Source organism: Arvicanthis niloticus, chromosome 30 (assembly GCF_011762505.2).
Source record: "Arvicanthis niloticus isolate mArvNil1 chromosome 30, mArvNil1.pat.X, whole genome shotgun sequence".
In the NCBI taxonomy this organism is placed as follows: domain Eukaryota; kingdom Metazoa; phylum Chordata; class Mammalia; order Rodentia; family Muridae; genus Arvicanthis; species Arvicanthis niloticus.
In genome coordinates, this window is record NC_133438.1 from 4,428,341 (window position 1) to 4,442,686 (window position 14,346).

General features: G+C 47.4%; 1 protein-coding gene across 1 annotated transcript in view; it reads right to left on the bottom strand.

Annotated features, from left to right (window-relative positions):
* Window positions 1-9,554, bottom strand: part of Eddm13 (epididymal protein 13) — a 34,273-nt gene extending 24,719 nt beyond the window's left edge. Inside the window, exons 1-5 of the mRNA XM_076927606.1 lie at window positions 9,470-9,554; window positions 5,798-5,815; window positions 3,090-3,095; window positions 2,213-2,221; window positions 174-182 (exon numbers count right to left, since the gene is read on the bottom strand). Of these exons, the coding sequence (XP_076783721.1) occupies window positions 174-182; window positions 2,213-2,221; window positions 3,090-3,095; window positions 5,798-5,815; window positions 9,470-9,554 (127 nt within the window). The remainder of the gene's footprint in view (window positions 1-173; window positions 183-2,212; window positions 2,222-3,089; window positions 3,096-5,797; window positions 5,816-9,469) is intronic.
* Window positions 9,555-14,346: the final 4,792 nt, after the last annotated feature.

The window sequence follows — 14,346 nt, forward strand, 5'->3', positions numbered from 1 at the left end:
AGTCCTGGAACTCTATTAGACCAGGCTGACCCAAACGCAGAGATCTTGCCTCTGCCTCCTGAGTGCTGGGATTAAAGGTGTGTGTCACTACAACTGTCTTCCAGCCTACAAATTCTTGCTCCAAGTTTTCCATTGAACTTCTCAGTCCATGACAATGTGACTCACACACTTACCCAAGATTCCTGATGGCATCAGGACCAGGCGAGGTGACATGGAGGCCAGGATTACAGGTGAAGAAGCACAGGACGTTGAGTTGGACGGGCCAGGATAGAGACAACGCCATAATTAGAAAGTCAAAAAAACAAGATCAGGCTTGGGGGCTGGGAACTTGTTGGAAAATGAAATCTATAATGGGTCGTGATGTGTGATGGGGAATGGAGACCGAGGTTCCACGAGACTCTCAAGGAGTCTTAGCAGATTCGGGGGTGGGGGTGGGGGTGGGGGTGAAGTAGGGGTGGGAGGGGTGTACTGGTTTGGTTTCAGACCTGGGGACAAGGGACTAGGATGCATATTTTACATATCAAAATAGACCTGTCCTCCAGGTTCTCCCAGGTTCTCCCAGCATCCCTCAGTCCCTACCTTGCAAACCCTGCCCCCAGCCTGAACTTTCCAGTACAGGGCCTCGGCTGCCCTAGAGGTCTTCCATTCTCTCTCTCTCTCTCTCTCTCTCTCTCTCTCTCTCTCTCTCTCTCTTTCTCTCTTCTCCCCCACCGTCCCCCCTCTCTCTCCCCTACCCCCTCACCCCACCCCTCCCCTCCCCTTCAAGCTTTCCCTTTCCCAGTTGTTTCCTTCTCTCTCCTCATGGAGACTACCTGGCCTCGGTCCTTGGGGCCAGTGAATTCACCCAAGTGCAGAGTCCCAATAACCCTACATTTAGTATACTGTAATCTGATTTGAACTGGCTCATTTCACCAGCAGAGAAATAACCTATCAGGATTTAGGGAGCTGAGAATAGTTAGCAAACAGCTTGTCTGCAGCTATGCTGGAAGGAGAGGAAAGGCTGCCCCTTGTTGTCTCCAGAACAAGACTAGTCTCAGCTTGATTTTAGAATCCCTAATCTCTACCGTCTGAGGCCGGAATTACAAGTGGGATACCATGCCCACTGGGCTTTGGAGATTTGAACTCATTTCCTAATGTTTTCGGCGAGCAAGCACATTGACCATTGAGTCATCTTCCCAGCCCATGTGACTTGTCTGGCAAAACTAGATCTAGGGTACATCTAAAGTTTGCTCGCTGACCAAATGGCTTTTTGTTTCTGTCATATCCTGAAGCTTGCAGTAGCCATTAAGTGAAGAAGGCATTTTTAGGGACAGACTCTTTCAAAGTGTCCTTCCACTTTTTTTTTTTTCAGTCAAAATTTTGTGATTAGTTAGATATAGTGGTGTATGCCTTTAATCTCAGCACTTAGCGGGACAGAGACAGGTGGATCTCTGTGAGCTCAGGGCCAGCCCGATGTATATAGTAAGCTCTAGTTCAGCCAGGCTACATAGTGAGACCCTGTCTCACAAAAACAGAACAAAGATTAAAAAAAGAAAATTCTGTAATTAAAGATGAACATACCAGGATTCCAGTCCATTGTCTTTATGATGAGAACAGAGGGTGTTCAGAGATGGTCTGTCAATCATCTCAAAACACCAGCGGAGCGTGCCCCGAAACTGGTCTCTCCACCATGTTTGGGATTCAAAACGGACATGCGCAGATGTGTCTTTGGCTGCCATCTTTAATTTGCCTGACCTGACCTTGAGCTCAATGTACCCAAAATGTATCTTCTGTAGTCCCTTCTTTAGATAGGACCTTCAACGACGCACATGCCTTTGCTTAAGTGCTTTCCTATTTGACTATGTGTGGACTCCTTCGGAGGAGGGCACTGCTCTGGAAATCACCACTGTCTTTCCTCGCCTGCTACGGGTAATAGTTCTTTCTTTGCTCCTTTGTTTCTGAGCTGAATTTGCCTTGAACTTACTCTCACCAGGATGCAAACCAGTTACATATGGGTTAAGAGGAAAAGAACACTGAATTTGGTGGGGAGAGGGGAAGAGCGGCATCTGAATTCTATCAAAGGAGGTACTCTAGATACTCCGATTCTCTCCCGTCCCTAGATTAGAAGCTTGGCTGCGGGCACAGGAGAGGAAATGCTGGTTGAAAGTCGGCCTATTATTTCTGAGGGACAAAGGCAACTAGATCAGATGGGGAAGGAAATAGAGACTCTTACCTTTCAGCACTGTAGGCACAGGAGCATCAGGAGAGAGAGGATGAGCCGAGACCAATGGAACATTTGTTTAACCAAAGTTGAGAAGAAATATGGAATCAATTAAGTCATCTCAGTGTACTTCAAAGATCCCCAAATAGGGCACGGAACTAGAATGGGTTGCTTTGACAGAGCCTCTGGTTCCTCCATCTCTTTGAAAGATGCATTTATTCTGCAAGTGAGAGCTCCAGGGAATCTAAACCCTCCCAGTTCCAGGAGGTTAGCGGAATATGGTCTACATAACAGCTGTCAACTTTCTGTCTCAGCTGGAGGCCTGGATGGTTACTTCTCAGAAAAGAAAAAGCACATTTGACCTGCTGCTTACCCGCAAATACACAGTCCACCCTGGCTATAAAGAAGTGGAGCTCCCAACCCGGTTAGCTCATTGTGAACCTACTGACATTAGTATCAACCTAGAGTCCTGGAAACCAACAAAGGTTCTTTCATCGCAAGCACCTTTCCTACCGGATCTGAGAGTGGCTGGCCTTGAAATCTATCCCCACCCCCTGACTTTTTTTGTTTTTGTTTTTGTTTTGGTTTTTTTGAGACAGGGTTTCTCTATGTAGTCCTGGCTGTCCTGGAACTCACTCTGAAGACCAGGCTGGCCTCGAACTCAGAAATCCGCCTGCCTCTGCCTCCCAAGTGCTGGGATTAAAGGCGTGCGCCACCACCGCCCGGCCCCCCTGACCTTTTGATCTAGGTCAAGTGGCCCGTTCAAGATGAGTATCCTCTGAGTAGGCTCTGAATGCAACAGTCAGATGTTTGACCCTCTTTTGTCTCCCAGAGTTAGACCCCACCCCCACCCCAACCCGTGTTTATACAGAGAGGGATTGTGACTTACATTTGACTGGAAGAGGAGAGGGAATCATGACCACCACCGAATCAGCCAGAAGCAAAGAAAAGGATAGGGTCAGTACAAATGCAAATTACCTCAGTCTCTTCTCCCCCACCCCCCTGTATTCTTTGTTCCTTCTGGGAATAGTTACACCCCATTGTTATGTAGGGAGGGGCTTTTATGCAGCGGTAACACTGATTGCCCAGTGTCTAGAACTTTCTGTGATGGTTTGAATAAGAATGGTCCTGGGGTCTGACTTCAGGCCCTCAGGTTTGGCGGTAAGTGCCTCAGCCCACTGAATCTTCGAGCTGGGTCCAGAACTGAGCATATGAACCTCCTCTCAAAAGAGTAAGAGAAAGGGTGGCCCACTGTGGGACTTTAGAGCTTTTGACACATGGATGTGACAGTGTCACGTTTGAAGTGCTCAAGGCATGCTAGGTGCTGAGCTTCCATTGCTTCCCTCTCTCTGCTTTCAAAATGATAGCATTATCTTACATTTGCACAGAAGAGCTCTTTCCACTTATTCAATTTAGCTGAGTGCTAGAAACTTTCCTAGGCCACAGGAATAAAGACAAGGGGCCCATGCTTTCTGGCCACTCACAGTCCCAGAGATCTTTTCCTCTTCCATGTGCCATGGGGGGGTGGGGGGGGGGGAGGGGGGAGAGGATTCTCAAAAGATCAGCCAAGAACCCTGGGTTATCCCTGGGACTTCTGAAGGGATGATGATTGACTGAATTAAGGGATGCTAGAGTAGCTGGGAAAGCATGATTTAATCTGTCTTAAGAGTTTTATTGCTGTGAAGAGACACCATGACCATGGCATCTCTTGTGAAAGAAAACATTTACTTGGGACTGGCTTATAGTTCAGAGGTTTAGTTCATCATCATCAGTGTGAGAAGCATGGCAGCGCGCAGGCAGACATGGTGCTGGAGGGACCAAGAGTTCTACATCTTGATCTGCAGGAATCAGGAGACTGTATGCCACACTGGGCATAGCATGAACATAGGAGACCTCAGAGCTTGGCCCCACAGTGACACACTTCCTCTGACAAGGCCACACCTCCTAATAGTACTCCCTGTGCCTAAGCATTCACACACATGTGTCTGTGGAAGCCGAGCCTATTCAAACCTCCAGAATCTCGTCATTGAGTCAGTGGCTCTGGCTGGGTCAGCAGCAACAAGCCCTTCTTCTTCTTCTGAAACAGAAGCTTAAATGATGTAGCATTTGCTTTGAATGACTGTGTGACCCCGAGAGCATCTGCAGGTATGTGTGCTGTTCAGCAGGCTGGCAGAAGAAGGGAAAAGTTCTTACTCCCTTGCTCTGTAATGTCCTGTATTTCTTAACCTTGGATATCAGAACTCCAGGTTCCTCGCCTTTGGAATTCCTAGGCTGACATCAGTTGCTCCCTGGACCCATGGACCTTTACCTTGTACTGTGTGGTGGTTTATTGTGCTTGGGCTAGGGAGTGGCACCATTAAGAGGCGTGGCCTTGTTGGAGTAGATGTGTCACTGTGGGTGTGGGCTTTAATACCCTAGTCCTAGCTGCCTGGAAGTGAGTCTTCTGCCAGCTGCCCTTGGAACAAGAGGTGGGACTCTCAGCTCCTCTAGCTCCATGCCTGCCTGGATGCTTCCATGTTCCTGCCTTGATGAGAATGGACTGAACCTGTGAACCTGTAAGCCAGCCTCAGTTAACTGTTGTTCTTTATAAGACTTGCCATGGTCATAGTGTCTGTTCACAGAATAAAACCCTAAGTAAGACAGACTGAGAGTTATATCACTGGACTGAGCCACACTACCAACCTCCCAGATTCTCTAGCTTGGGATGGTATGTTATGGGCCTTCTCCGCCTCCACAGTAAATCCCTTCATCCTGTCTATTATCCTATCCTATCCTATCCTATCCTATCCTATCCTATCCTATCCTATCCTATTCTATTTATTCTATATTTAATTATAGCCAGTTCTAGTCTGTTCATCTTCTATTTCTATTATTTTTCTATTATAACCTATATTTATCCTATTCTGTTATCTTTATTTACCTTGAGTTTGATGCCTGGAACCCATGTAAAGGTGGAATCTCACTATGTAGACCAGGATGGGCTCGAGCTCACAGAGACTCACCTGCCTCTACCTCCTATGTGCTGGGATTAAAGTGCTACCCGGTACTAACCCACCTTTGTTATATTTGCATCATACTTCATTCCGATTTTTATTCGAGTCCACTTCCATTTCATTATGTTCTATTTATTCTCTCTGTTCTTTCTTGTTCTCTGGAGAATTCTGGCTAAAACAGTATTTATACAACATTCCAACTCCTTCCGTTTGAGATTTCATTTTAATCTACTTCAGTCAAATTAACACATCAAAACAGACCGGATGCAGTTACAGACGTGTGGATCCAGCTATTTTCTATTAAACTAGCCTATTTTTTTTTGAAACAGGGTCTCATGTAGCACAAGCTAGCCTTGTGCACATTGAGTAGCTGAGGATGACCTTGAACTTTCAATTCTCCTGCCTCCACCTGATATTACAGGCATATTTTATCATGCCTGGCATCTGCTTGCTTTTAAATAGTTATTTTTCTGATCCTCAAGCCAAGATTTTATAGCAGATTGAAGCTCCACCCTTCCCCAGAGTTCCCAGAAGTTTCTCCAGGCCCAGCAGAGTTGAGAGGAGCCATCTGAGAGCACAAACATAGGGTGTCAAGAGTTCTTACTTTTCTCTTCCGTTACAACTGGAGACAAAAGTATCGTTCATGTGGATTCCATCGGGACCGGGAAGCGGGTGCAGGGAGAGAATAAGACACGAGACTCAAATCACTACAATGACCAAGACCACCGCAGCTGCCATGACTTTGGAGGCTAGCTAACACACAGTTTCTATCAGAGTTCCTCAGCGTCTTTCATTTGCTCACCCACCTGTCTACCTATCCGTCTTCCCATGTCTGTCACCCATCCGCTTATCTATCCATCCACATAGCTATTATCTATCTCCACCCACTCCTCTACCCACGCATACTGTATACCTACCCATCGTGGATTGACCCATTCTCCCATCCACCTATTTACCCATCTGCCTCCTCATCTATAACTCCATCTACTGATACACCCATAAATCTACCCAGTATCCATCTCCACCCACCCATCCATCCATCCATCTGTCTACTGCCCATCTATCACTACTTGTCTATCACATCCCTCCAACTACCAATGCAGGCAGCCAACATTCACTTGGTTCAACCTGGCCTATGCTTAGGGCTTAGGAGACACATAGGAACTGGACTCAATCTATTGTAAAGACATCTGCTCAGCTGATTGGAAAAAGAGTCCCTGGTAGAGGAGTAAACAAGGCATTCCACATGGTGCTCTTCTGGGACTCGCAGCCTGTGGAGACCTGGGTCATTTACAGGCACTTCAGCTTTGGCATGTCTACAAGAGAAGCCGTGATTGTCAACCTCCCACCCATCAAAGATGATTGACTGATACACAGGAAGCTATGAGTTCATACTGATATAAACATTCAAACGGATCAATTTCTTTTTTTAATTCTGAGTGTTGATTCTATTTTTAATCATGTGTCTGGTGGTACTGATATATGAGCACTCCAGTGAAGGTGCTTGTTGAAGTGAGAACCATCAGATTGCCCAGGGCCTGGAGATGTGACCTTCCTGATCTGAGTGCTAGGAACCAAATCCAGTCCCTCTGCAAAATCAGTACATGTTCTTAATAACTGAGCCATCTCCCCGGCCCCAGTTCATCCTTTACTTAGGAATTTCAATTAATCTGTATAGAAGGGATAAAGAGGATAGGAGATCTCTATTTGATAAACACTACAGTAATCCCTTCTTAAGGCAAGATCTATAGATGGCTGCTAAATTTCACTGGCCAAAATGAAAAGGAAAAGAGTACATGTGCATAGTCGTAGTACCTCCCTGTACCTTCCCCCCACCATGAGCAAGCCTGAGAGACCTTGTTTACCACAACAAGGTCAAGTGATAGGATCTAGGTGGAGTTACCCACCTTGGCTGCCCGGAACACAGAAGCAGAACTGCCCCTGGGCTTGCCTTGAGACATCTCTGACCGTGACCTGGAACGACTATGGATTATCCCACCCATCTGAAACCAGGAGGGGTTGTGGGTTGGGTCTTCCCCTTTAAATTGAGAGCTGAACATTAAAGCTTTGAGCCTTGATCAGAGAACTTTGTCTTGGCTTCATCTCTTCTCGCCCTCCTTCCCCTTTCATTCCCAGCCCCCCTTTCAGGTGAACCCAGTTGACTTGTGGCCGCGGGCGGCTACACCTCCGCCATATAGTTATCAGTCACAAGAAGAGAACTAGTACCAGGCTGTGGAGAGACCTGGTAGATACAACCTTAGCCAAAAGATGAAAGACAGCACCTGTCTTAGTCAGGGTCACATTGCTGCAACGAAACTCCATGACCAAAAGGTTAGTAGGGGAGGAAATAGTTTATTTGACTTACACCTTCATATCGAAGTCAGGACAAGAAGTCGAACAGGCTAGGACCCTGAAAGCAGGAGCTGATGAAGAAGCCATGGAAGGGTCCTGCTTCCTGGCTTGTTTCCCATGGCTTGCTAGGCCTGCTTTCTTATAGAAACAGCCAGGGGTGGCACCACCCACCATGATCACAAATTGGGAAAATGCCTTACAGCTGGATCTCATGGAGGTATTTCCTCAACGGGGGTGCCTTCCTTTCCAATGATTCTAGCTTGTGTCAAGTTGACACACAAACCAGCCAATACGGCATCATAGGGAAGAGACAAACCATTATCAATCACTTGGCTATAATCCGTGAGGTCACAGTGTGACTTCAGCATATTCTTGCCCCTAATGCATAACCTCAATATGATCATGGGAAAAGCTCAGAGAAATTCAACCTAGGAGACATTCTGAGACTAACTGACCAGACTCATTTAAATGTTTGAAGTTCATAAGAGACAGGAAAAGACTGATGATTCAGAAGGAGAAGAAAAAGGAGGAAGAGGAGGAGGAGAGGAAGGAGAAGAAGGAGGAGGAGAAAGAGAAGAGAGGAGGAGGAGGAGGAGGAGGAGGAGGAGGAGGAGGAGGAGGAGGAGGAGGAGGAGGAGATAGCTCAGTGGGTAAAGCTACTGTCCCCAGCAAAGCCTGATGATTTGAGTTCAGATTCCTGAGATTCACATAGTGGTAGGAAGGATTCAACTCCTAGCCAGTTGTCTTCTGATCTGCACACACACACACACCAACTTTTAAAATAGGAGAAGAGGAAGGAAGGAAGGAAGGAAGGAAGGAAGGAAGAAAAGAAGAAAGGAGGAAGATGAGGAGGGAACCATATCTTTTAGATGACCCCCAAAACCTGGATATCCTGGTTCCTACACTCTCCATTCTTATTGTGTCTCAGCTTGCCCACCACGCCCTCATTCTGTCTGCCGTCTTTCTGCCACACTGACTGTTCTCAGAGCCTTGAAGGGATTCCGTGTCTTCACGGAATGCCCAACATCTTTTCACACATACAGTTCTGTCTGCAAGAAACAGTCTAACCCTTCAGGTGCCTAGCTTCTGCTTCTTGTTGAGGTCTTCTCTCAAAAGTCACTTTCCCAGAACAGTGTTACCTAAAGCCCTGATGTGGTATGATTGTCTGTTTAGCATAAAAATGACATCAAGATAGAACTATGCCCACCTTTCCCTGACTCCATTCCCAGCATTGTTTACAAATTAAAACTTGAAATCATCGCCGACCTAAAAGGAGGAAGACAGTTTCCTGACAAGGCTCAAGTCTTTCTGGTGTAGTCTTTGGCATCTTTATACTGTAAAGGATGGGTATTGACCTCACCGGTACATGAACAATAGGACTATTGAGTCCCAGAACTACACAAATTCTATCTCTTTCAAAGACACAAAGCAGTCCAGAGGATTCTATGACTACTGAGGACTAGACAAAGACAAGACACTGATCAACACATGTGGTGTCTCTGTCTAATGTGGCAAAAAAAAAAAAAAAAAAAAAAAGTCACTGCTGAGAACCAATTCGTCCTTCTCTGTGGAAGAGCTACCTGCAAGGGACTATGAAGCCACCAGCGTCTTTAAGAATAGGCTCACCAACACAAGATTCACCAAGCTACCAGTACCTCTGAGGGCAAGTCCTCCAACCTGGGACTAATGTAGACACACTAGCACCTCCAAGAGAATGGCCACCAAGTAGAAACTCACAAAGCCACCGGTATGTCTAAGAGCAGAACCAACAACCCAGGACTCATGAGACCATCTCTATAAGGGAGAAGAGAGTGGGCTGTCTACACCCAAAGCAAGGAAGCCTATGGGAAACCTCAGAATTACTTATCAAATCCAGCCTCAATGACCTCTCCACTCTAAGATACCATGGGGTGGAAAGCCTTACCTTCACGAGGAATGCAGGCCTCTGCCAGGCCCAGGAAAAGGAGGACCACCAGGGACCTCTTCAGAAATGGCTCTAGTCTGCACATGGTAGGGCCTGGATGGGGTAACTGATGTTCTCCTTCTAGGATCAACTGGACTCTGGTCACTCATGGGTTCCCTGGACTCTCAAGACAAAATTCTCTGCCCACACATGCCCTCCAGCTACCTGGAGGCAGCCAGCTGGTGAGACCCACGCCCACATCACCAGCTGCTGCCCATCACCTGCCCCTCCCAGTGGCACTTTTTTTTAAAAGCATTACTCTATGGTAATTATACATTGTGCCCACTTGCTTGTGTTCCAGTGACTCAAATACAACATCTTGTCTGGTGACATCCAATAAGTTTTATGTTTTAATTTGTGTCTTTTTTGTTTTGTTTTTAGTTTTAAAAATCTCTTTCTCTGAGTATATGTGTGTCTGTGTGTGTCTCTCTCTTTGTGTGCCTCGGTATCTGTGTCTCTGTTTCTTTCTCTGTGTGTATGTGTGTGTGTGTGTGTCTCTCTCTGTCTCTCTGTTTGTGTGCCTCTGTAACTCTCTGTGACTCTATCTCTCTGTTTTTCTCTGTCTCTTTCTCTCTCTGTGTATATTTCTGCCTGCATGTCTGTGTGTGTGTTTCTCTGCATGTATGTCTCTCTGTGTGTGTCTCTCTCTGTGTCTCTATTGTGTATCTATTGTGTATCTCTGTGTTTATATATCTCTCTGTGTCTCTGTCTCTCTGTTTCTTTCTATGTATATATCTCTGTGTCTCTCTCTGTCTCTTTCTCTGTGTATGTCTCTCTGTGTTCTTTTCTCTTTTTTTCCTGGAATTCACTGTGTCACTGAGAATGGGCTTAAGCTTCTGACCTTTCTACCCTTGCCTCTCCAGTGCTGGAATGACCAGTGTCGCCACCACACACAGCTTATGTGGTTCTGGGGACTGAACCCGGGCAGGCACTAAGCACTCATTCAACCAAGCTACATCTGGTCCCCTGTTTCTGTTTTACATGTACTTATTAGTTTACTTGTTGTGAAGGGTGTTGTGGGTGTGTGTACATGCATGCAAGGGCACATGGATGGAGTTGGGTTTCAGGGACCAGGCTTAGCAGCAAGCACCTTTACCTTCCTTGCTGTCTTCTACTGTCTTGTTTGTGTTTTCTTTTACAAGTTCTTGCTCTGCAATCTAGACTACCCTTGAACTTAAGATTCTCCTTCCCCAGCAGACCATTTTCTGAGGTGATGTATGTACACCGCCGTGTCTGGCTGGTTAGTAATAATGAGGGAATCCTTTTGATGGGGAATGGAGATGCTTAGGTCAGACGGACTGGGAGATGATGTGAGCATCTTTGCAAACCACAGCAGAGCTGAGTGTGGGAGTTCACATCTGCAGTCCATCACTGGGGAGGCTGAGGCAGGAGGATCACAGGTTCCCAAGTTCCAAGCCTGCATAGTAAGAACCCCTGGGGGGGAGGAAGGAGAGAGAGGGAGAGAGAGAGAGAGAGAGAGAGAGAGAGAGAGAGAGAGAGAGAGAAAACATCATCATCCCAGGACTCAAGAGGATCAGAAGTTGAAGGTCACCCTTGGCTACATAATAAGTTTGAGGCCAGCCTGGGCTACATAAAATTGTGTCAGATGAAAAGAGAGGAAGGAAAGACAGGAGGGAGGGAGGGAGGGAAGAGAGGAAAGAGACCACAGCAGGGACACTTGTCTGTTATCCCCACCAGCCTGTAGGGTCTTCAAAGGCAAGGACTCTGTGGCCCACTGTCCTGGACACCAACACATGACCTGCTACACTGAAGGAACATGGTAGTCACTGCAAGCTCCGTGAGCAGCCCAAGTGTCGCTCGTGGGAAAGTAGGCTTGACTGCCTTCCAGTTCTCTCCCTGCTCCTGCCTTGGGATGCGACTGGCTGAGTTTGCGTCCTGTTGCTGTGATAAAACAGACTAAAACCAGCTTGAAAGGGAAAAGGTTTACCTGGCATATACCGTTACAGTCGAAGATCTGAGGGAAGGCAGGGCGGCAGCTTGTGGTTGTAACCTGGAGGCAGGAACTGAAGCGGAGACCGTGGAGGAACACTGCTGCATACCTTGCTCCCGGTGGTGCACACAGCCTGATTTCTTATCCACTCAAGACCATGTGCCTGAGGATAGCACCACCCACAGTGGGCTGGTCTCTTTCATCAACCATTAATCAAGAAAATGCCCCCATAGACTTGCCCACAGGCCAATCTGATGGAGGCATTTTCTCAACTGAGGGTCCTTCTTTCCATGTAATCCTAATTTGTGTCAAGTTGACAAGGAAACCAGTGAAAGTCCTAAGGGTCTGACAAGGAGAGAGTTTGGGAAGCTGCCAGCGGCTTCCAGAGCCTCCCTGGGGCTCTGTCTCAGAACAGGCAGTTATGGCATGCAAAAGAGACAGGTGTCAATGGTGGGGAAGCCCTTTGGCCCATTGGGAATGAGTGTCTAGGATCCGGTGATCCCTGATGCAGTGACTGAACACTGTGATCTGCATCCTGGCAAGCCAACGTTCTGTGTCCTCCCTCAGATTCACACTCGCCACCCCTTTGTTCTCCCAGCCCTAGGCAGTCAGCTGTTCCTGACAAAATCCCCTCCAGTCTCCTGCTCCTATTGACCTCAAACTTGGGGACCTTTCCCCCTCTTCCTTTAATCCTTGCACAGATCAGTTCTTCCAGCACCCGATCTGAGGTGTAGCTCTAGCCATACGCTGAACATTGGGCTGATGAAACCCTCTCCAAGACAAACTGGGTGTTCATGAAACCTTATCTCTAAAGAGGAAAGAAAGATAGAGAGGGAGGGGGCGAGAAGGGAGATAGAGAGGGAGAGAAAGGGAGATAGAGAGGGAGAGGAAGGGAGATAGGGAGAAAGGGGGATGTTCCGCGTCCCTTTTAGAGTCCCCTTCGCCCGAGAAAGAGACATGTGAGGCAGTGTTCGGGTGGTTACTACAACGAGGCTTTATTCTTGTATCAGCAGCAGCGGAAAGACCCAAAGCCCGGGAAAGGCACTGCTTATATACACCAGAGAGTGGTGTGTTCACTTCTGATTGGCTGTTCACTCATTACCCATAATACGCCCAGGGATGGGCAGTGACTTTGGCGCGCTTTTGCCTTTTGCACCTGCACAGTTAGTTGTTTACTTGTGGAAGCACAGGATGCCCACGCCATCTTGTAATGGTGAATGTTGTCATGCTCACCGCGGCTCCTAACAGGGGGAGATAGAGAGGGAGAAAGGGGGAGATGAGGAGAAAAGAGAAAGAAAAGGGTGAAATGAAGAAGTGGGAAGAGGGAGGGAAATGGGGGAGAGAAAAGAGGAGAGGTGAGGAGGGAAGAGGACAAGAAGGGAGGGGAGAGGAGCAGGGAGGGAAGGAGAGAGAAGAAGAAAGGTGAGGAGAAAAAAGGAGAGGTTAGAAGGATAGGGGAGAGAGGGGAGGAGAAGAGGGGAGATAGTAACAGTGAGGAGGGGACAGGAGGGAAGGGGAGGGGAGAGGTGAGGAGAGGAGAGAGCCTCTCTGCTGACTGAGTGAGGTGTCTACCCTGAGCCCTAAACCTGGGTATGCTGTTGTCCCATATGTCTGCAGACCTAATGCCCTTTACAGACTCGCTCTCTCAGGTCTCCTTCCCACTACAGCCATCTTGCCTTTCTTTGCCATCATCTACGACAGCAACTCCACCCATCACAAACCGTGTCTTCCATCTCTCCAGTGATGTCTGACTCTCTCTCTCTGCACCACTCCCCTTGCCCTGCTCAGGGCACCAGCATCGCAGACAATGGCGCAATGTCCATTCAGGGTTTTAAAGGGAATCTGGGTCACGTCACCATCCACGTTTAAACTTCCGTAGTGGACCCTGAGCTTTGAATTTTAAACTAAATATATAGCAAGAAAGCAGAAAGGAAAGCCAACTGGAAAGATAAAGAGCTCCTGTTGTAATGGAGCAAGCCGTCCAGGAGAAGACGGAGAAGACGGGTTGCCAATGGCTGGGTGTGGGCCGGGTGTTTCCAGGTTCTCGACCTAAAGAATTGGAGATAAGGGATCACATGGATTTGCAAAAGAAGCATGATGACTTTATTCTCGGCAAAGCGTTAGTATGGGGCATAGAGGGATATACCGTCAAGACTGGCAGGCAGCCAAGTGAATGAGAATACCCTAGGCCAATGATTATCCTTTGAGGCTCCATTTTATGGGGCATCTGATCTTAATCATGTGGCTGCCCAATTACACACAAGCATAAGACGGTAAATATAGGATTCTCCCTAAAGGGTTACTAGAGGACAGCTTTGTCCTCATGCTCTCATGCTCTCAAAACCAGTTCAGGCCAGATTGATCCTTCCATTCTTCACATCTGGATACAGTCGAGAATTGTCTAAATTTGTTTCTTACCAGGGCCAGTGAAACTTTTTTTTGAGACAGGGTTTCTCTGTGTAGCCCTGGCTGTCCTGGAACTCACTCTGTAGACCAGGCTGGCCTCGAACTCAGAAATCCGCCTGCCTCTGCCTCCCAAGTGCTGGGATTAAAGGCGTGCGCCACTACCTCCCGGCTAGTGAAACTTATTATTCAGAGCTGTGAGTACATGTAGCCTGATACTGTGTGTTGGGGTTGAGGGGTTCTGATGGTACTTGACTCTGTCTGTGGGGGTGTTTGTGCATGCACAGTAAGTAAGTGCAAGACCTGGGCTACCACAAGGGGAGTGTGGTAACACAAACCAAACAGTGTCACAGGCTAACTAATGATTCTCAACTCAAGACCCCCTTGGGAGTCAAACAACCCTTTCACCACGGTGGCCTAACACCATCAGAAAACACAGATATTTACATGACAATTGCCAGCAGCAGCAGAGTTACAGTTATGA